The sequence below is a fragment of the Mytilus trossulus genome, chromosome 4 (assembly GCF_036588685.1).
Source record: "Mytilus trossulus isolate FHL-02 chromosome 4, PNRI_Mtr1.1.1.hap1, whole genome shotgun sequence".
NCBI lineage: Eukaryota > Metazoa > Mollusca > Bivalvia > Mytilida > Mytilidae > Mytilus > Mytilus trossulus.
In genome coordinates, this window is record NC_086376.1 from 17,429,084 (window position 1) to 17,453,817 (window position 24,734).

The window sequence follows — 24,734 nt, forward strand, 5'->3', positions numbered from 1 at the left end:
AAATGCGACAATTTAATCAAAGCCCAAACACATCAAACGAACTGAGAACAACAGTCATATTCCTGTCTTGGTACAGGCATTTTCGTATGTGGATTAATGTTCCTACATCACCTTCATAAAAGAATTTCCACTTCGATAATATATTTCAACTTATAATGATTTAAATGTTTTTAAAGTAGATATTGTCAAATGCTCAGTATTAAAGATGACTAAAGTTAGTCTTGTTATGCTATAGTTAGATACTTCAAGAAGTGACATTCTTATCTTCCATTTGATCTAACTTTTATCACAGCTACTTAAAGTATATTTCAGTCAGGCAGTGCGAAAGAAAAAAGAGAGGAGAAAAATGATTTACATCTATACTCATTGCCTAAACATTCAATTATTTCTACCGATAGATACCGTGGTCATGATTTAGAAGAAAAAAAATTAATCAGAATGTCAAGTTGTTCGCTGTGTACATAACACTATTGCAATGAGAAAGGAAACAAATAAAAATAGAAACAATGAAACGAAGAGACAATCGTACTTTACAAGTACACGTTTCAGTCAAAACAAGACAAACAAATCGGCACATTTCTGAAAACACTAGCTTGACGAATGTTGATAAACCAATCACATAATGTTTTTAGAACTAATAACAGACCTCACAAGTAGTATTCTAGTAATCTAGACGAACTTTTCGTAGGCATGCCTCAAATGTCAGTTGTTAAAATTGGGCAGTTGATCAGGGCAAGAAAGAATGATGATAAACATTTGTAGTTTACGGATGGAATAATCTCTGAAAACTATTGCCTAAACTAACATACATACAACGTTTATACAATGCCTAGTCGGGTGAAACTATACTTAAATCATTATATTATCCCAGTCTTTGGTGGAGCTGGTTTTGCTTTGTCTATTGTTTTCTGAATTGTGTCTTGTGTGTACTATTACTTTTTCCTTTTTGTGGGCCATAGTTTTTTCAGTTTATTTTCGATATATGAGTTTGACTGTCCCTCTGATATCTTTTGCCCCTATTTTATCCGCTATGCATAAGAAAACCTGGTCAAACCAATTATAGGGAATTTGAAACAAACTATCAAAACAAGGCAGACGTTTTTGTCTGATTTCTTTATATGAAATATCGCCAAACATGACTCGTGAAGTATGGTACATATATCTTTTATGGTTGTAGTGTTTTTTCTGAACCATTGGAACAATTTGTAGTTCTATTAGCGCATCCTGTAATGGACGGCATAAAAAAAAGTAATTTCTATCAAGGTATTCGAATAGGAATTTGAAAGAGATGTCTTGTTTGTTTTTAAATGTGTAGGGTAGTGGTTCATCAATATGGAAGATAAAGTCGCATATGTAGGTCATTTAAGTCATGGTTTTATATACTTTACACATCTAGGCATTTTTAAAACTCTTTCTTTTGTAAAAGCAAACCCTAACCAGCTATAATCCTTTGTTGTAGTTTTTTAATGCGATGCGTGTTGCTTATTCTTAAGTTTTCTGTGTTGTTAAACTACTGTTTGTCTGTTTGTCGTTTTCATTTTTAGGCTTGGCGTTGTCAGTTTATTTTCGATTTTATTTATGAGTTTGACTGTCCCTTTGGTATCGTTCGTCTCTCGTCTTTTGTAATAAGTGATTGGCTTAAGACTGTCTCATTTGAAATGTTTTTGATCAGATAGGAATGACCCCATTTTTTATATCGTTACTTAGTAGTGGAAAAACAGAAAATATAAGTAACGAATAATAATTAATTAAATTGAATAAAACCCAATTAATCACATATTTAAAGTTAAAGCTAGACCACGCTTCTAAGCTTGGATAAAAATCTTAAAAAATCATCAAAATATTTGAAGATTTGAAATCAAATCTCTTAATTGACTGTGGTCATCAGGCTGATGGACTGAAGAGAAAATGTCTGGAGAAATAAATGACAAACACAAATAACATAATATGAGTATTTTTTTAATCATTAGAGGTTAATATTAACAATAACATAAATATATGGTTATTTAAGATGATAGTTATTTCATACATGTAGAAATGTCAAAATTCTACCAGAAGGTTGTTAAAAAAGTCTTCTATGGCACGAGAAATAACCTTGACCACTTGATGCAACTCGTTTTCACAGGCATAATCTAAAGCTTGTTTTCCAAACATATCAGTAGCATTGAGAATTGTTTCCTCTTCATTTAGCAGAAATTTTACAAAACTTAATCTGTGTTCTTCGTTTATTCTGGAATTATTAAGTCTGCATAAAGCCATCAACGGAGTTCTTCCCGCATTATCTGTACAATTCACATTCACTTTTCGTTCTATGAGAATTCTGGCTAGTCTTAATTTTCCTTCAGATATTGCGATAAATACCTGCTGTACATCTTCATCCACAGTATATTTAGAAGTGAAATCTTTCTTTCTCCATCTTTTCATCATGACCTCAAAGCAGTTTCCAGTTGACATGTTTACTAATTAGTGGAAGGTTTGTATCTATTAGATAGTAACATGATTAAGCTCTTTAAATAGTAAAGTAACACTATGTCATGTGGTTAGTAGCACTATTCCATTGGACGATAAATTGAGAGTAAATGTATTTATTACGCCTTAAATTATCAAGTGAAAACTCCTATTATAAGCAAAACTGAAATTTTAAAATCCAAACTACTAAACATTGTAATGAAAAGGATGCGAATGAATAAAACACTTATGACACTGGTGCCGAATAAGAAAGCCATGTGTAAAGACAAGCACTCAAACGTCAAAATGCTTGTAAGTCGTGTTGGTCAGGGCTATCATGATCTTAGTATATAATGCTTTCGTGCTTGTATGGTCTAACAATTCTATTAGGTCTTCCCGTTTAAAAACTAAGATACTGTTTCGAACTGAGGATTGTACTTGTTAAGATAAAGTTTTTATTTGTTTTGACTTAGCTCTTCTTTGTATTCCCTTTTTATCACATAGATCATAACGTTCTAGGTAAATACACATCCCTCATTTTGATTCTATTTAGTTCCACGTGTAGATAAATAAAGATGCTTCTACAAAAGGTTAAGCGTAATTTAATTTATAAGCTCTGAATTTATACCCAACAGCTGACAGACTTTTAGTCCACGATAGTGTCAGTTAGTATGATCAGTGCAGTAGTTAGGATTGCGGTCCTGACAATTTCGATAAAATACTTTTTATGTAAATCAAAATACCCCAAAAATAAAGATTTGATGACATTAAAATCTATTTAAATATTTTTTCCAAGGGTGAATTTGGGAAAATGTAATATATACTCGTTGACAATAGTGAATGACAGATTGGAACATTGATTTAAAAAAATGTACGCACTTGTCGACGATTCGTTTATACGACTGGGTAGAAAGTTACGGGACTTAAAATATAGGGGTATTCTTGTCAGATAAAAAACTTTTTGCGGTATTAAAAAAATAGGGAAATATGGCATTAAATTGGTTCGGTCTTTTTTTTTAAACACCGTTAAAAAGATGTGTGTCTAAGGTGAACCCCACAAGATCCCTGTAATACTAGTGAGAGTATAGCATGTAAACATTCCTTCTTAATAAAATTGAGAATAGAAATGGGGAATGTGTCAAAGAGACAACAACCCGACAAAAAAAAAAAACAACAGCAGAAGGTCACCAACAGGTAATATGGTTGTATTGGAAATCTTTTCATACAGATTGAAAACTCATCCCCCGATATGCATGTAATATTTGCCGCATGACGCCCATAGTTCTTTCTGCCATCATCATCTTATTCTTTGATATTGCTGTAAACATCGATGATTCACATCCAAACAAAATGGGAATAATGTACCTCCAGAGCCTCTCTGTGTTATACACTGATGAAACTTAATATATCAGTAGACGAAATTTCGGGATTGAAATGAATCTTCATCTCACAAACAGGATGTTTAAATAACGGTGGTTTTGAGTAATCACCTAACAAACAACCAATATAAACGTATGGCAAAATATAACTATATGAAGGAATTTATTTTTATTATTTGGATTAATGACGGCTATTATGTTCAACATTGCACAAATATTATAATAGAATTAACTTGGAAAAAAATGTACCCCCCCCCCAATATTGTCTTAGCTTAGATAGTTGGTACTCTTTTCACAAAAAGTTCGTGTAAATTATTGTCCGATGAATTTAATAATGTAAGAATGAAATGTTAAAAGGAAACTAAAAAAATCATGCATGTTGTATATTGTATTTTTTTTAATTAAAAACTTAAAAATTGCGATAGTTTTACGAGCTTTTAAACACAGCCAGATTTAAATACAATCTGCATTGAACATCGGATTTAAAGTTACCCTTTAAAATTATTTTAAAGTCTTGAAGAATTTTTTTTTAATTAAAATGTACAATGAACGATATCTGCAACCTTTTTTATTTAAGTTAACAGCAATTACTATTTTAAGGTAACAGTTTCTACATTAAGACGAATATTTGTTCCGTCCCTTTCTTTTTGTTCTTTAATGCAAATTTAAGAGATGATCGCTTTTCGTTGTGCTATTTTTCCCTATTGCGTAATTTTTCAATTCACAATTATTTTTACAGTGTAAGGTGAAAGCATGTCATTCAAGCGGCTGAAGAATTTTCAATTACTGCGTAAATTTCTTTGATTATTGTTTCTTTGGTTACAATTTTAAATTGACTAGTGCCCAGATTAACTTTACACCATATATTTGAAGGAATACAGTGTTTATAATGCACTGATTTGTTCATAAAATATTTATTGTTCACTATATAATGTTCAAATTTTTACAATATGAAGAATGGTTTAGAAAAAAAAACTCCCCATTTTAGGCTCAGTCAAATGTGCATATGTCCGTCTGATGTTAAGAACCTGATATAGGTTTTATCGTAATGCTGTTTGATATCAATGAGCTTCATGTTGAATTCGGATCTGTAAAGTCTTATTGCGAATTATGAATAAATTTCTAGACGGCAAACCATTTCAAGATATACATGAAATTAGAGTGAACGTTAACTTAAACAGGACAAAGACTGCATTACCTATCATGATGATGTTTTGCTGATTTAGATGGTAAACTGTAGCCTAATTACAAAAGGCATAATACACAAAAACTATAAGCTAAGCTAAGTGCATATATTATCCCGTTAAACAATTAATGTATACCAAAAAGTCAATGTCGTGGTCCAATTTAAGCTTAACATCTTTCACCATTATGTTTTGAATGAGCACAGGAATCGTAAATGTAAGTCCACTGTTTCTAGTTTAAAACATTGACAAATCACATAGATATATTGCCAATGTTATTTCAACTGATCGGGCGGATCTTACGTTTTAATCTGCATTTTAACAGTCTATTTGAAGATGAGGAGATAAGGATGAAGGCCTGATTATAGATGTACTGGTCTTAAATAAGCGAACCGATTACACCTCGCCCAGTCAAGTGAAACAAATAAAGTAATAAATAAGTAACAGATTAAGTAAAACGATCACTTCAACATAAAGAGGTTTATCATTCTACATATAGATATATTAAGGCATCCAGGAGATAACATTTAAAAATAAGTATGACCTTTGGAAAGGTTAATGGGCTTTACTTTTCAATATTATTTTCTGCTATGATTAATTGTTCTTTCGTAGTTTTGGTTCCGGTCATGTTGTTTTTGTTAAGTCTGATTTAAACGAATAGTGGATATTACTGCTTTAAAATGTTTTTTTTATACCATTCCACACCTGTCAACCTTGAACTTGTTACAGATTGTTTTGTTGGTCCTTTTAAATGTGATAGACTTGACTTTTGATTACATAAACATAAAATAGTGTTATATTTTCCAGTACAACAACACTTTATATAAAAGACTCTTAAAGACTAAATATCTACACAATAAAATGGTTTTTTTTCGTTCATTCTCGTTCAAATAAAACAAATGTATTAAAATGATGCATTTGTCGATCGAACGGTTTATACATAGAAAGATAGATATAAGAAGATATGGTATGAGTGCCAATGAGACAAGTCTCCATCCAAGTCACAATTGGTACTAATAATCAATTATAGGTCAAAATACGGTTTTCACCTAGGAGTCTTGGCTCATCCCGAACAGCAAGCTATTAAGGATAAAACAAAATACTTGTGTAAAACCATATTAACATGAAAACCAACAGACTAATTTAAAACACGAAAAACGAGATACAAGGATTGAAAGTTTATATTTACGCCAGACGTGCGTTTTGTCTACATAAGACAAATTAGTGACGCCCGAATCAAACAAATGTTATTCAAATAATGTTGTGTCGTTTTTCTCGTCTTATATTTAATGCGTTTCCCTCATTTTTAGTTTGTTACCACGATTTTGTTTTTTGTCCATGGATTTATGAGTTTTGAACAGCAGTATACTACTGTTGCCTTTATTTAACTCAATCAAAAGACATATCAAGGTGTAATACCACCATTGATTTTTCCCTATTAGTCTTTGATAAATTGGCACTTTTAAAAAAATTGTACAGTATTTACCTTTATTTCAACCAAAGAAATACTGTGCATGTATAAAGTTTAATCCTTTCCAGTGATACAGTGAAAATTTCACACTACATTTCATTACATATAAGAATGTAACCAACACCGGAAGTAAACAACCCAATTTTTACACTGTTATTTACTGGTTACCTACTTTGATAACTATGTAACCTTAACGTTCCAAAATATTTTATAAGACCATCAAATAAAAAAAGAATGATGCTTTCAGACTTCCAACATACATATATACGACTCAGAAAAATGTAAGTGCATTGAAATGCAGGGTTAATTTTCTATAACTGTCAAATTCAAGGGAATATTTTTGAAGGCCTACTTTCGTATGCAACCGGATGCGACGTATCATGATTTGGTGGTATTACACCTAAAGAACACCTAAATGTCAAATAAACTTAATGTAATTTTTTTCCCTCCAATTGCAAGTTACTTCAAGCATAACTGTCAAGTTTTGTCTCAATCAGAGCTATAGTTTAAGAGAAAATCACTATAATGTAAGGTCATATCCTTTGGCAATTTCAGTCAAATTTCTTCGAAAAATCCTTATTTCAGTGTATCATTATAAAATGCAGTGTTGACTAATATCTGATCATAAACTCATGATCTATGCATTCAAACAATTAAATAGAATACAAAAGACAACTTTAAGATGATAAACAATTTTATTGCACCTTATAGAGTTCATTTGAAGGTTTGTTTTAGTCTGTTTTGGTCCATTTTTCCTCCATCCTTCCTTTTTCATCAACACTTGATATCTTTTGTCTAAAAAATAAAACAAATGTGATTATTTTCCCACAAAAATGAAATAAATGTAATGTTAAATCAATAATTAAAGTGTTTTAGCTGAAAGAACTGTCTCTATAAATGTTAACAGTCTACACGGAAGTTTCGATAAGTCCTTATGTGTAACTTGAGTTTTTGGTCTGTTCCCCTAGTGTGACAAATAACGGTTACCTTTCAATCAATCATTTATCGTTACTGGTATCAAAGTCTTTTTATTTACTCATAACAGTATATTTCTAATAGATTTACACAAAAAAGTCCTCTTTCTTATATTTTACATTAGAAAATGGGGAGAAAGAGTAATAAAATAAATACCTCAAAATGTTTTTAAAAAGGGTTATGTCCCTTGGAATGCTGGTACAAAAAATATATTGGTAAGAATTATAAAGATTAAGTATGTGATACTGGATTCTGATGTGTATAAATCCAGGGCAAATAAGTGTTTAGATGATTTATTGTCTGTGCAAAATGTAGATGGCACAATGGCAAACTGTAAACTTTTGCGCCCAAAACAACAACAACACATGACAATAGTTGATACTTACTCTAATGCTGAAGTGTCATCTGCAGACCAATTCACATATAAGATTTTTCAACAGAATGCTCTTCAGAACATGGTTTACACTGAAATAAAAAATTCACATGTTGTATAAGAAAAACTGTAAGGGTAATTTAGAATTTAACACAGTAAACTAAATACAGCTTCGTCTGTCCACCCATTTTACTTAGAAAACACCCGTAAACCCCATTTCAAGGCAATTTTACCTCAAACGTGCTTTCTGTGTCTAAATCCATTCCGAAAAGTCCATGTTTACAATGTATGAACTGGTTTATTAAAAACTTTTAAAAATGAAAGTACAATAAGGTCACGAGTGCACATGTAGTTTCCCTAAAAAACACCTAAATGTCAAATAAACTAAATGTAATTTTTTTCCCTCCAATTGCAAGTTACTTCAAGCATAACTGTCAAGTTTTGTCTCAGTCAGAGCTATAGTTTCAGAGAAAATCACTATAATGTAAGGTCATATCCTTTTGGCAATTTCAGTCAAATTTCTTCGAAAAATCCTTATTTCAGTGTATCATTATAAAATGCAGTGTTGACTAATATCTGATCATAAACTCATGATCTATGCATTCAAACAATTAAATAGAATACAAAAGACAACTTTAAGATGATAAACAATTTTATTGCACCTTATAGAGTTCATTTGAAGGTCTGTTTTAGTCTGTTTTGGTCCATTTTTCCTCCATCCTTCCTTTTTCATCAACACTTGATATCTTTTGTCAAAAAAATAAAACACATGTGATTATTTTCCCACAAAAATGAAATAAATGTAATGTTAAATCAATAATTAAAGTGTTTTAGCTGAAAGAACTGTCTCTATAAATGTTAACAGTCTACACGGAAGTTTCGATAAGCCCTTATCTGTAACTTGAGTTTTTGGTCTGTTCCCCTAGTGTGACAAATAACGGTTCCCTTTCAGTCAATCATTTATCGTTACTGGTATCAAAGTCTTTTTATTTACTCATAACAGTATATTTCTAATAGATTTACACAAAAAAGTCCTCTTTCTTGTATTTTACATTAGAAAATGGGGAGAAAGAGTAATAAAATAAATACCTCAAAATGTTTTTAAAAAGGGTTATGTCCCTTGGAATGCTGGTACAAAAAATATATTGGTAAGAGTTATAAAGATTAAGTATGTGAAACTGGATTCTGATGTGTATAAATCCAGGGCAAATAAGTGTTTAGATGATTTATTGTCTGTGCAAAATGTAGATGGCACAATGGCAAATTGTAAACTTTTGCGGCCAAAACAACAACAACACATGACAATAGTTGATACTTACTCTAATGCTGAAGTGTCATCTGCAGACCAATTCACATATAAGATTTTTCAACAGAATGCTCTTCAGAACATGGTTTACACTGAAATAAAAAATTCACATGTTGTATAAGAAAAACTGTAAGGGTAATTTAAAATTTAACACAGTAAACTAAATACAGCTTCGTCTGTACACACATTTTACTTAGAAAACACCCGTAAACCCCCATTTCAAGGCAATTTTACCTCAAACGTGCTTTCTGTGTCTAAATCCATTCCGAAAAGTCCATGTTTTCAATGTATGAACTGGTTTATCAATAACTTTTAAAAAGGAAAGTACAATAAGGTCACGAGTGCACATGTAGTTTCCCTAAATAGGTGTAATACCACCATTGATTTTTCCCTATTAGTCTTTGTTAAATTGGCACTTTCAAAAAAATTGTACAGTATTTACCTTTATTTCAACCAAAGAAATACTTTGCATGTATAAAGTTTAATCCTTTCCAGTGATACAGTGAAAATTTCACACTACATTTCATTGCATATAAGAATTAACCAACACCGGAAGTAAACAACCCAATTTTTTAACTGTTATTTACTGGTTACCTTCTTTGGTAACTATGTAACCTTAACGTTCCAAAATATTTTATAAGACCATCAAATAAAAAAAGAATGATGCTTTCAGACTTCCAACATACATATTTACGACTCAGAAAAATTTAAGTGCATTGAAATGCAGGGTTAATTTTCTATAACTGTCAAATTCAAGGGAATATTTTTTTAGGCCTACTTTCGTATGCAACCGGATGCGACATATCATGATTTGGTGGTATTACACCTCAACACAAGTAAACACACACCATAGCCAGAAATTAGTAGTGGTTTTGCTAATTAATATTCATAATATGTAAATGAGAATTGTACCACGTGATAGTTTGAACTGGACTGGCTTCATAGGCTTGATATCATTAAAATCTTAAAAACACGGATATTATAAGTTGCCCGTCACAGAGTCCTTATTTACAATCACTTTGATATTTCCGTAAAGTTGTCAGGCGGTCAAAATCAAAACAATGAACGCGAATTTGGTGAATTTTTCGTGCTTTCGTGAGTTTATTCTTCTTGAAATAGTGACATTTTAATTTTACGTTGGAACCTAGAGTTCAACGACTACACATACAAGGTTTGGATTCTTTGGAAATTCAAGTTTCAAATTCCACCACGGTAATCTGTTTTTGTAATGACCTTGTAAGCCAATTTTCAACACGAAGTTTGCAAATTTGACGTTTCAACCATTTTAGCCTGTATTTTACACTGCAATGTTAATAGCCTCTCGCTTCGATTTTTAGAATAGCTCAGGAACCTGTATTTTTGCAACAACAGTCATTATGTTTCGTTTAAATGGTGTATATTGTTGTGTATATTCATTTTCTGCCCCTGCAACCTGTTTATCACTTAAATTTAAATTAAAACAGACATTTTTTCAAAATTCCCTATCATTTTAATGTAATTTCCGTGACCCGTATCCGATTTCTTTAGTATAATATTCAAATAAGCAAAGTGGCGTTGATTTCTGAATATGCTGAGTGAATAAATTTTATCTATGACGCCATATCCTTTATGAACAAGTCTGCATAAAGATTTGTTTAGCTTTTGATGTGAATGCCGACATATTTGTGCTCTGTTGAAATATAACCATGAAATAAAATTGAAAATGGAAATTAGGAATGTGTCAAAGAGACAACAACCCGACCAAAGAGCATTTAACAGCTAAAGTCCACCAATGTGTCTTCCCTGCAGCGAGAAAATCCCGCACCTTGAGGCTTACTTTAGCTGGCTCCAAAAACAATACAGTTTACTAGTTCAGTGATTTCGGACGTCATACTTAACTGCGAAATATATATAAGAAACTAAAATTAAATATCGTAAAAGACCAACAACGGCCAGTCTCGTGACTTTTAACCGGCGAAAAATGCGGCGATTGTAAACCATTGTTTTTTGCGATCCAAACCCTCATCTATACTGTACGTCTAGCCAATGTAGAAAAACAAAAACACAGGAATACGCACAGTAAAACTTAGCTGAAAAGGAGTCCGACTCCGAAGTCAGAATATGTAAACAAAATGACAATGATACATAAATTAGCGATGGTCTACTAGCAGCTACTGGTAAAACATAATAGTTGTAATATACCTGAACGTATAGATGTCTGTATGTTGATTTATAGATAAGGATGATCTCCTTGTACCGATGATAAAAATTAGTACATAATTAAACTAGTTTGTGATATCGAAAGCCATGGTGTTGTTTTTTCGGTAATACAGAGATTTATTTCGTTAAAATCAGATAAGTTGTTACAGACACGAGCGAGTTGAGATATATAAACATTATAAGATGGTGATAAAAGAATGTCACATCTTAAAATGAATGAACAACAATAGGAAATAAAATAATCATCTGTTTTATCATAAAGTCTTGTAATAAGCTTTCTTTGTGAAAGGTACCCGCCGATTGTGTACTCTTGATTGTGTACTCTAGATTGCTTTCATTTCCTTTTTGAAATAAATTAAATGAATCTCATCAAAGCTTTTCAAAATTAATATCTGTATTAGTTTTTATATGAATGAGTTCTGAAGAAAAGGGCAAATAGTCTATACTAAATTGTTTACATTTATTTGTTAACAAAATACATTCATAATACCGAAATCGTTTTACACAATATCATGAAAACGACTAGTTTAAAGCGTCAGCATTTCATCTGCAATTTATAACTGATGAATGTCTCTCTGGTATATTCCGTAGGTATATTCCGTCCCTCTTTTATAATTTTCAGGCTAGAAAAATGACATTTCAATGATTTCCTCAAATGACGTTTAGGTGTTATGTAATATAATTTTACATTAAAAAAAATATGACAAGAAAATGGAAACGGGTATAAAGTCAAAGAGACAACACCCCGACTAAAGAGCTGAAAACAGACAACTGCAACTTAAAGGTTCAACGCCGCAAAATCACCACAAGGGCTAGATATTTATGAAATGGGGACAGATGCAAAATTGCGGGATAAACATGACGCACAGTAAAACTAAGCTTTGAAGAATCCGAGTATGATGTTAAAATAGATCACAGAAGAAAATTAGCTGAATGACAATGACAATCATAGATCAACAAAGAACTATCAGCAGTTACGTATTTACGAGTTAGCTTATGTCCTCAATAAAACTGATTGAAAGAGTATTTTATCATACTAAGCCTATATCAAAGTTAAACCTTCACCTTCATGATTCACTAAGAAACGAAATTCTACTAATTTATTAGACATGTAGTTTAAAATTCGGAAAATAGATGTTCGGAAATGTCATACATTATACAGAACAAGTGTATACGCAAAACGCATCGTCGTGATATAGTCTTTACTGATTCACAACTGTTTGAATCATATGAGTAGTTATCAAAAGTACCAGGATTATATGAAAATAATCAATCAATTTTACAAAAAAAAAGAATACGAATTTGAAGTAAAACAATGTACAAATGTATCATTGTTGACAGAAAATTAATCAAGCATACCAATTGAAAACTAATACTGTTACGTTTTTAAAGTAACATATTTCAGAGATCTATTTATATTTTGTTTATTTTTTAAACAATCAAATGACGTTTCTAAACACAATATAACCTGTGTGTGTGTAATATTTGAATCGGGTATTACTATTTATCTGATAGGTCATGTAAAACGTCAGTCTTGATAACTCTCCTATTTAATTTCAGTATCAAGAAAAGGTCGTATAGTTGTCCTTGGTTAAAAAATGACATAATATGTTGTATTTGTTTCAGAAAAACATCATTGAGCGATTTCAGATCTACATAAACAAATTTTTTTGATAAAAAAAATATCGCCCATTTATTGTAATATGTAACTGTTTTAATTCAGGCGCCACAATCGAGTCATGTGTCGACTAACCGCACACCTTGGCGTTCCTTTTCATAAGTGTGTTATCTATGATGAGATCTAAATTCAACTTGGAGTAGTCGCAGAGTATTCCAACCTTTGTTCCTCAATAATTTATCAATTTATTGGTAATTTACATAAAAAGTAATTTATCGATATTGTCAGGACCGCAACCTTAACTACTGCACTGATCATACTAACTGACACTATCGTGGACTAATGGACTAAAAGTCTGTCAGCTGTTGAGAATAAATTCAGTGCTTAGAAATTAATTAACGCTTAACCTTTTGTAGTTAGAAGCATCTTTATTTATCTACGCGCGGAACAAAATAGAATCAAAATGAGGGATGTGTATTTACCTAGAATGTTATGATCTATGTGATAAAAATGGAATACAAAGAAGAGCTAAGTCAAAACTAATAAAAACTTGATCTTAACAATTACAATCCTTAGTTTTGAAATAGTATCTTAGTTTTTAAACGGGAAGATTTAATAGAATTGTTAGACCATACAAGCACCAAAGCATTGTATACTGAGATCATGATAGCCGTGACCAACGACTTACAAGCATTTTGACGTTTGAGTGCTTGCCGTTACACATGGCTTTCTTATTCGGCACCAGTGTCATAAGTGTTTTATTCATTCGCATCCTTTTCATTATAATGTTTAGTAGTTTGGATTTTAAATTTTTCAGTTTTGCTTATAATAGGTGTCTTCACTGGATAATTTAAGGAGTGATAAATACATTTAATGCCAATTTATCGTCCAATGGTATAGTGTTACTAACCATATGAAATAATGTTACTTTACTATTTAAATCGCTAAATCATGTTACTATCTAATAGATACAAACCTTCCACTCGAAAGTAAACATGTCAACTAGAAACTGCTTTGAAGCCATGATGAAAAGATGGAGAAAGAAAGATACCCCTTCTAAATATGATGTGGATGAAGATGTGCAGCAAGTATTTGTCGCATTATCTGAAGGAAAATTAAGACTAGCCAGAATTCTCATAGAAAGAAAAGTAAATGTGAATTGTACAGATAATTCTGGGAGAACTCCGTTGATGGCTTTATGCAGACTTAATAATACCAGAATAAACGAAGAGCATAGATTAAGTTTTGTAAAATTTCTGCTAAATGAAGAGGAAACAATTCTCAATGCTACTGATATGTTTGGAAAACAAGCTCTAGATTATGCCTGTGAAAACGAGTTGCATCAAGTGGTCAAGGTTATTTCTCGTGCCATAGAAGACTTTTTCAACAACCTTTTGATAGAATTTTGACATTTCTACATGTATGAAATAACTATCATCTTAAATAACCATATATTTATGTAATATATAATATTAACCTCGAATGATAAAAAATACTCATATCATGTTATTTGTGTTTGTCATTTATTTCTCCAGTCATTTTCTCTTCAGTCCATCAGCCTGATCACCTCAGTCAATGAAGAAATTTGCTTTAAATCTTCAAATCTTTTGATAAATTTTTACATTTTTATCCAAGCTTGGAAGCTTGTTCTAGATTTAAGTAAGTGATTAATTGAGTTTTATTTAATTTAATAAATTATCAATCGTTACTTATATTATCTGTTTTCTTCTACTAAGGAGTAGAAAGTGCTTACATTTGTAACGATATAAAACATGGGGTCATTCCTATCTGATCAAAAACATTTCAAATAAGACAGTCTTAAGCTAATTACTTATTACAAAAGAGGGACGAACGATACTAAAGAGACAGTCAAACTCATAAATCGAAAATAAACTGAAAACGCCAAGGCTAAAAATTCAAAAGACAAAAAGACAAACAATAGTACACATAACACAGAAAGCTTAAGAATAAGCAACACGAATCCCATTAAAAACTACAACAATGGATTATAGCTGGTTAGGGTTTGCCTTTACAAAATAAAAAGTTTCAAAAATGCCTTTGGTTAGTAAAGTAAATAAAACGATGACTTAAATGACCTAGATCTGCGATTTTATCATCAATATTGATGAACCACTACCTTACACATGTTACACAAACAATATATCTCTATCAAATTCCTATTTGAATATCTTGATAGATTTAACTTTTTAAGTGCCTTCCCTAACAGAATGTGCTAAAAGATCTAAAAATTGTCTCAATGGTTAGGAGAAAAAACTACAACCATAAAAGATATATGTGCCATACCTCACGAGTCATGTTTTGCGATCTTTCATATAAAGAAATCAGAAAAAAAAAAACGTCTGCCTTGTTTCGATAGTTTGTTTCAAATTCCCTATAGTTAGTTTGACCAGGTTTTATTATGCATATCGGATAAAAAAAAAAAGGGGCGACAGATATCAGAGGGACAGTCAAACTCATAGATCAAAAATAAACTGAAAACGATATGGCCAACAAAAAGGAAAACAATAGTACACAAGACACAATTCAGGAAACAATAGACAAAGCAAAACGAGCTCCACCAAAAACTTGGATAATATATAATTTAAGTATAGTTTCACCCAACTAGGCACTTGTATCAACGTTGTATGTATGTTAGTTTAGGCAATAGTTTTCAGAGATTAGTCCATCTGTAAACTACAAATGCTTATTAGCATTCTTTCGTGCCCTAATCAACTGCCCAATATAACAACTGAAATTTGAGGCATGCCCACGAATAGTTCGTCTACTAATCAACTGACCAATTTAACAACTGACATTTGAGAAATGCCTACGAATAGCTCGTCTAGATTACAAGAATACTACTTGTGAGGTTTGTTTTAGTTCTAGTAAATTATGTTATTGGTTTATCAACATCCTTCAAGCTAGTGTTTAATACTGTTTACAGAAATGTGCTGATTTTTGTGTCTTGTTTTGACTGAAACGTGTCCTTGTAATATGTACGATTGTATCTTCGTTTCATTGTTTCTATTTTCGTTTGTTTCATTCCTCATTGCAATAGTTTTATGTACACAGCGAAAAACTTGAAATTCTAATTAAGTGTTTTTTTAAATCATTACCACGGTATCTTTCGTTAAAAAATAATTGAGTGTTTAGGCTATGAATATAGATATAAATCATTTTTTCTCCGCTCGTTTTTTCTTTCATACTGCCTGGCTAAACTGTACTTTAAGTAGCTGTTTTAAAAGTTAGATCAAAAGGAAGATAGGAATGTCACTTCTTGAAGTATCTTACTATAGCATTATAGGACTAACTTTAGTCATCTTTAATACTGATCATTTGGCAATATTTACTTTAAAATGTTTAAATAATTATAAGATGAAATATATTATCGAAGTGGAAATTCTTTTATAAAGCTGATGTAGGAACATTAATACTCAAACGAAGACAGGAATATGTTTTCAATTTGTTTGATGTGTTTTGGCTTTTGATTTTGCCATTTGTTTAGGGGCTTTCCGTTTGAATTTTCCCCAGAGTTCAGTATTTTTTTTAATTTTACTTTTTAGTCAGATCATATACAAAACAACACTGGAAACTTATGAATCCCAATCTGATATTTTGTCTGATTTGGAAAGTAAATTGTCGCATTTCATGTAACAACAAAGACAAAAAGGATATATATATATATATATATAAATTAATTATTGCTGTGTATCAAGATGTTGATGTTTTGGATGTAATCAAGCACAATGTATTTGAGATGAAATTATATTATTGCGCGAAAACTTTTTGATCGAGCTCAGTGAAAGTAAATATATCTCAACTTATTTTTAATATCTAAAAGTCATACAGATTATTTGTGACAAATATAGCAAAATTTTACACTTTCAATAGTATAGCTCCATATCCATATTCATTTGGTGATTGTATTTATAAGATAAATGTGAAACCATTTTTTAAATATGACTTTTTGAAAGGTTCTATTTTTTATCTCATGTTTGTTATTGTTGTGTGTCCTTTTGTCCTTTATGTTTTTTTTGTCATGTTATTGTATGTTTGACTTTTTTTTTTAAAATGCCGAATATGGTGAAAGAAAGCTTTCAGTTGACAGCCACAGTTTTAAAATAAATTCTTATTTTAAATGGGGATTTTAGAAAAGGAATAAACAAATGAGCAAAAAGTACTCCTTGCAACTTAAACATCAACGTTACTCCGATTAAAAATACTTACCTGGTTTGATTTAAGTAAGCTGTTAGAATATTTGAAACCTTCTCAAGTTTAGGGATTATCTATCTTATGCAAAACTTTTATGAGTTCCATGTTCAGATACGCAATAAGTTTGGTAATTTTTTTTAAGATACGAGGCATTAACTGTTAACAGCAAAGGGTTTTCAAAATCTGTTAGAATGCAGGAATGAAAGAACACTTTGCTGAAACTTATTTTGCAAACTTTATAGACCCAAATGTTGCAATACACTTATCCTACTTCCATGACAGATATGTTGTTGTCCCCGCAGATAAAGTCCTAAAACAACATCGTTTTTGTGTAAAAATTCATTACATTAACTGCTTGATAAAAGAATTAGTTATTGCCAATATACTTGGAAACTCAACACGACACTTACCAAAGAGGAAATCCTGGATGATCATAGGTCTGTTCTATGTTCCTTTGGAATTTCAACTAAAGATGAAGAGCTGGATCTTACATCATTGGATACCTGAACTACATAAGTGTCCGTACAAGCAACTGTATATTAATGGGTCTTCCAAGTGCTCCACGAAACCTCTTTCTAAATTATTAGCATCTATTTTACCAGCAATCAAAACCGGGCTTCAAAGTTATTAAAAAACTGCCTATTCTAGAGGTGGTGTAAATCAAATGTGGACACTAAAAAAATCGGAAATTTTTAAGAGTGCATACACTCTTACTCTCTTTCATCCGGAAATAATTTTAAAATATTTGACTTTTCTACACTTTACGCATGTATACCACATTAAAAACTAATAGACAAATTGGAAGAGCTGGTATTACTTCATTGTTTCATCAAAAAGAATGGCCAACGTAGATACAAGTATCTTGTCTTAGAGAGAGATAAATCCTACTTTGTAAAGGATCACTCTGATTCAAACCAATAATTTTCAGACTGACATTATCAAGATGTTTGATTTTTGATTGACAAGATATTTGTTACATTCTTAGGACGTGTTTTTCAACAGACTCTCAAATATTCCAATGGAAACCAATTGTACCCCTCTTCTTGTCGACTTGTTTCTTTATCATTATGAGAATGACTTCATAGAGGAACTTCTGAGGTAGAAAGATAAGAAATTAGCAATATTCTTTTACTTTTCTTTCCGCTATATACATGATGTCCTCTCACCTAATAATTCAAAATTTGGTGACTATGTTGAAGGCATCCGTCACATTGAACTAGAGATAAAGGATACAACAAATACAGTTAAGTCGGCCTCATATCTTGACTTACATTTTAGATATTCTAAAAATTCACAATTTACGTTGTTAGAGCAAAACCTGTTCATTAATAATGTTACAATTGTAGACTTTAGTTAAGGTCAAAACGATATTGTATCGTCCGCATACAATAGTCAAAATTGTAAAATGTATGAGTAGTCCGGCGGCTACAAGCATATTTCAGACAAATTGTGCACATCCTGTTACAAGCATGAAATTTGGCATAGACCTTCCTCAACTATTACTCTTTTATTTCAGATAGGGAGGCATTAATAAAAAATGTCTCACTTCCGGTACAATCCAAAATGGCGGACGTCATACTTAAATCAGCCCAATATCGAAGGCTAGCGTGTAAAAGTGTGTTATTATCATGCTACTATCATAATATTTGGTACAGACCTTTGTTTTTTTTACTACTTTTGGATAAATTAAATAGATAAGATGTCTTCAGAAACCCCACTTCCGGTTAAAATCCAACATGGCGGACATTGTACTTAAATAAGCTCATTTTTTAGGGAGGGTAATTGAAATGTGTTTTAACGTATTGCTACTATCATTACATTGTGAAGGATTCCTTCTTTGGTGCTTCTGATGGATACAATGTATAAGACATATGTCTTAAAATTTCTTGCTTCTATAAATATCCAAAATGGCGGGCATAAAAATATCATTTTTTTATTCAAAGTTTCAAATTTTTTCAAAATGTAAAGAAAATGATTTTATTTTGTGCTGGTCATTAAACTTTTGGCTTAAAGTTATCCCCAAAACCACTTTTTTCTAAACAAAATAAAATCACCATTATACTAAAAAATATTTAAAGTTACTACTATTTGGCCAAGAATACATTTTTATTCACAGTCACCATGACATTCACACATCGCAGTGCACGGGATACCCGATTTTCAACATTAAAAATAACCGCGGTATCCTTTCTTACATCCACAATGTACAAGCTTATGACAAAATGATGAGGTCTCAAAAAGAGTTTTTAAAAAGCTATCCTCTTTGTCCTCACCTTGAGTGGGTAGCATAAGAGCCAATTCCAAGCTCGTCTCACTAAACACCTACCTAAGTATACTGCATGATGTACATTCTGGAAAAGACATGACCAAGTTGAGAGACAGCATCAAAAAGCCTTCCCTTTTGCGCAAATAGATATTTTCTTGCTTCGTTAACAATGTTATACCCATCTGTTAAGTTTGTGCGATCTTACAGTAAAACCCCGGTGATTTAGTCTGATTAAATCACTCATTGCCTAGTGCATTTGAAAGGCCATTGATAGATATTCATCCAAAGTCTTTTGCCCTCCCAAACACAATTCATAGTTCGTCTACCCCTATGTGACAGAATAGCGAAACAGTAGTGACAGCATCATCATTAATGACTGTTCGAATCATGACTCGTTTAAGTTCGTGTTTGACTGCATCAGACACATGCACCATGCTTTTAGTGTCTGCCTCTAAATGTGAACTTGGTGCTGAACTTGAAATACTTCACATGGTGGATAAGATAGAATATCCTGACCATTTCTTGCTATAACTTTCATACGCATCCAAGACTTCATTCACTCGTATTTCAGTTTCAAGGTATTTTATTAAGGTCAGGACATAATACCCAATCAGCATACTCGTTAGGCCGCAATTCACAATCGGAGAGCTGGTTTCCAACATTTACAAAGACTGCGGTATTGTTTCTCACATCGTTAAATTCCAAAAACACATATTTTCTTGCCTTGTTAACCAAATCTGTTTCTTTTTTTTTTCGATCTTACAACAAAACCACGTATCGTTTTCAATGACATTAAACTTATCAAATCCATATTGTGATGTTGGCTGGTCAATCATCATTCTAAATGCTATAGTCACATCTTCAAACTCCATTAATGTCACCAGCGCAGTTCCCTTTCCAGCAAACGTGTTATCTTTTAATGCCTAGTGCATTTGAAAGGTCATTGATTGATATATATCTTATACTTTTTCCCTTCCAAATGCAAACCAAAGTTTGTCTGCCCCTATGTCACGGAATAGCGAAACAGCAATGACATCAGTATCTGTTTGAGTCATGACTCATTTAAGTCTGTGTTTCACCGCATCAGACACATCGATCTTGATTCTAGTGTCAGCCTCTTCGTGTAAACATGGTGCTAAACTTGAAACATCATCAAGTGTTGGATAACACTGAACATCCTGAACATTTGTTGCTTCAACTACCTTGTACTCAAAATTGTATTGAGCAAGCTGCTGTGAATGAAAACTTAAAAGTTCTTTCTTACTGTCGTCATCTCTCAGAAAACTTTGCCAATTTTGAGAATGTTTTTTATCCTGGATTCGTCAGTGTATTCCCTTTCCCCTAAATGTTGCTCTTGCTTCTTTTAGCAGCTTTCAAACTACCAGTATTGCCTATGTTCACATCCGACACTACATCCACTGTTGTTACAGTTAAAAGTGTTTCCGAACGAGTATGATGATTGGGTATTATGTCCTTACCTTAATAAAATACCTTGCAACTGTAACAAGAGTGAATGAAGTCTTTGGTAAGTATTGTAGTTGTATTAACACATGCTCAGGATATTCTATCTTATCCACCACGTGATGTATTTTAAGTGTAGCACCATGTTCACATAACGAGACTGACACTTAAATCATGGTGCATGTGTCTGATGCAGTGAAACACGAACTTCAACGAGTCATGATTAACAGTCACTGATGATGCTGTCAATACTATTTCGCTATTCCGTGACATAGGGGCAGACTAACTATGGATTGTGTTTGGGGAGGCAACAATCTTTGGATTAATATCTATCAATGGCCTTTCAAATGCATTAGGCAATGAGTGATCACACACACTTATTTCTGACCCATACCTTTACCGGTTGTGATACGGTTCTCTCTTTGCTTTAAAAGGAAAAAAAAAGACTGTGCGGGAGACATTGATGGTATTAGAAGATGTGACTTTAACATAAAGAATGATGATTGATCAGCCTTACTCACCGGGGTTTAACTGTAAGATCGCACAATTTTATCAGATGGAGCTAACATGATAAACAAAGCAAGAAAGTCAATTTTTGCACAAAATGGAAAGCTCATTATAAGTGAGGCTATTCCCACGACTTGGCCTAGTCTTTTCGAGCATGTAAATTGTGCAATATACTAATGCAGGTGTTTAGTGAGACGAGCTTTGGATTGACTCTTATGCTTCCTAGTCTAGTCATTAATGGATCGCGAAGGGACACAGAGGGTTCCTTTAAAAAAAAAAAAGACCTCATCATTTTTTCAGAAAGGATGCCGCGGTCATTTTTAATGTGGAAAACCGGGTATTCCGTGCACTGCGATGTGTGCATGTGGTAGTGACTGTGAATAAACATGTATTCTTGGCCGAATAGTAGTAATTTTAAATATTTTTTAATACTATAGTGATTTCGTTTTGTTTTAATCAATCTATCCAATACTCTACATCGAAGAAATAGATTGAGGACTCATCTTTGAAATTTACGTCATATTTTTACCGGAAGTGTCAACTTTATATCTAAACATTTACAATATGCTAGAATAAGTGGTTTTGGGGATAACTTAAAGCCAAAAGTTTAATGACCAAGACAAAATAAAATGATTTTCTTTACATTTTGAAAAAAGTTGAAATTTGAATAAAAAAAAGATATTTCTATGTCCCCCATTTTGGTTATTCCCGGAAGTAAGGGTTTTTAAGACATATGTCTTATACATTCTAGCCATCAGAAGCACCAAAGAAAGTTTCCTACACAATGTAATGATAGAAGCAATACGTTTAAACACATTTCAATTACCCTCCCTAAAAAATGAGCTTATTTAAGTACAATGTCCGCCATGTGGGATTTTAACCGGAAGTGGGGTTTCTGAAGACATCTTATCTATTTAATTTATCCAAAAGTAGTAAAAAACAAAGGTCTGTACCAAATATTATGATAGTAGCATGATAATAACACATTTTTACACGCTAGCCTTCGATATTGGGCTGATTTAAGTATGACGTCCGCCATTTTGGATTTTACCGGAAGTGAGACATTTTTTTCAAATGCCTCCCTATCTGAAATAAAAGAGTAATAGTTGAGGAAGGTCTATGCCAAATTTCATGCTTGTAACAGGATGTGCACATTTTTTCACAAAGCCGCCGGACTAGAGATGCTATCACAGCATAATATCTCCGAAAAGAAATTGATTGTATTGTCTAACATAACATAACCTAATGAATGACGTTTATAGTGAATTGATTTTTTTTTCAAAGTCAAGTATTTTTTTAAAAAATTAACACTTTAAAATAAATCGATTCTTATCCTACATTATATTCCTAGCATGTTTACGATTGATGAATGCATATATCAAAAATCTGTTGATACCTTTTGCTCTAACAACGTAAATTGTGAATTTTTAGAATGTGTGTAGACTGATTAAAAAAATATATGGTTTCTATAAACTTATGCCTGTAATAAGGGATACATTAGGTAATTCCGGTTTGGTGAAGGTCAAGTCCGATCTCAATTGAGTGGTTCATATATTAACATTGAACAAAAATATATAGCTTCTATGTACGTATCTGTACACTTTCTTAAACGTTTAAGAAATTAAACACTTGAGATAGGATGAACAGATGTGCCTTTTATAAGTAAGTATAATTTGTGGTTGCTTATGCCATCAGTTTAATCCAGTAAGATCAGAACCATTGATAGTTTAAAAGTTTTAAAATTAAGGAATCAATGACAGCAATGTCTTTATTACAAAGTATAAGATCAAAACGTCCTTTTTTCTACCGAAAATGCATGTATTCTCAGTTTGTGCATATATCTTGCCAGTACCATGTTAATGATCTCGAACTGCAGTCATTGACAGCAGTTTGTGTAACCCCCAACTGAAAACGTAGTAAACAAATGTTTATTAAGAAGTGATCAGTGTAATATGTATATATATATGCAACCAAATGACCATTTATGAGTTCAAAACACCAAGAGGTCATTGCACGTCTACTTGGCAAAATTAAATGGTGCAAACAAGCTATTTTATTAACATAAAAACGTGTTATTGAGATTGGTAAATTGGCAACAAATGATTTAGGATTGCAGTTTAAAAAGGTGTAAACAAGATAATTTGGCTATTGGAGGAAAGTTGAAAAAAATTATGATTTTCAAAATTTGTAGGGCACTTTGCAAAACTGCTAGAAGTGCTACTTCCATGTGACTTTTTTTTCGTGTAAATAAGAGATGAAGGGGAAATCCGACAAGCAGAGTCTGTGTCCTCACGCACTACCAAAGATAAATCACGTTTTTCGTTCTGTCAAACGCATACAAGACTATATCATAGTACTCAACAGTAGTTGCATAAAAAGTCCACCGTCTTTTTGAGTCGATAGTAGCAAACCTAAACGGATGGCGCATGTGAAATAGGACCTGCCTACCCTTCCGGAGCAACTGAGACCTTAGTTTTTGGTGGGGTAAGTGTTGTCTATTTTTTATATTTTTCTATGTTTTGTCATGTGTACTACTGTTTGTCTGTTGTTTTTTTTTTCATTTTTAGCCATGGCGTTGTCAGTTTATTTTCGATTATGAGTTTGACTGTCCTTCTGGTATTTTTTTGTCCCTTTTTTGCCCGTGTAGCATTATAATGCCTATTTGAAGATTTTCTATATATGGACATTTCAATGACATGAAAATGGTGATACAATTCAACATGCGTCTTTGATACGGTGTGAATTTGTATAGTGTTAGACTGTTCCTTTCCTTTCTAAAATCGATACGAAATTAACAAATTGCACCTCGAAAGCATATTTGGCAAAACATGCTTACATTGTAACACATGTTTGATTTTTAACAAATAAAACAACAAAATTATGAATATTCCAATATTGCTCGTAAGCCTTTACTTGGTCCTTTACAGACGCAGGTGCTGTAATTCGTGGTTTAGCATTGCAGCTTCATGTTATTTATCGACTGATAAGAATGAAACTAAAGTACGACGTTCATGTTTTACCAACAAAATAGGAGTGGCAATGGCATAGTAAGATAACATATTGTTAAATATTGTCTTAATCTATATTAGTATTCGTATACCAATTACAGTAGACCATGATAACAGAAGCACGACATATTGATTAATAACATTCTTAAGGTCTAAGGTTTTAACTTTCATCTGCAATATTCACGAATTATTTTGACAATACCCTATCCACGGTTCGCATTTTACGATGATGTTTTACCACTCTTCAAGAAAATGCTATGTGTGTGTGTCACAATCGGAGAATCATTTGGTAACTCTTTTGATTAAATTATAATAAAGCTATACATA

General features: G+C 32.1%; 1 protein-coding gene and 1 long non-coding RNA gene across 2 annotated transcripts; both read right to left on the bottom strand.

Moving 5' to 3' along the window:
- Positions 1 to 2,040: 2,040 nt before the first annotated feature.
- Positions 2,041 to 2,454, bottom strand: LOC134716464 (ankyrin repeat domain-containing protein 34B-like). Its single transcript, XM_063579464.1, has one exon. The coding sequence runs from the start codon at positions 2,452 to 2,454 to the stop codon at positions 2,041 to 2,043; it is 414 nt and encodes a 137-aa protein (XP_063435534.1).
- Positions 2,455 to 7,249: 4,795 nt separating this feature from the next.
- Positions 7,250 to 8,577, bottom strand: LOC134713773 (uncharacterized). The gene is made up of 3 exons (XR_010106376.1): positions 8,064 to 8,577; positions 7,844 to 7,922; positions 7,250 to 7,277 (listed from the first exon to the last, which is right to left on the bottom strand). It is a non-coding gene; the product is annotated as an uncharacterized LOC134713773 (long non-coding RNA).
- Between the last annotated feature and the right edge of the window lie 16,157 nt (positions 8,578 to 24,734).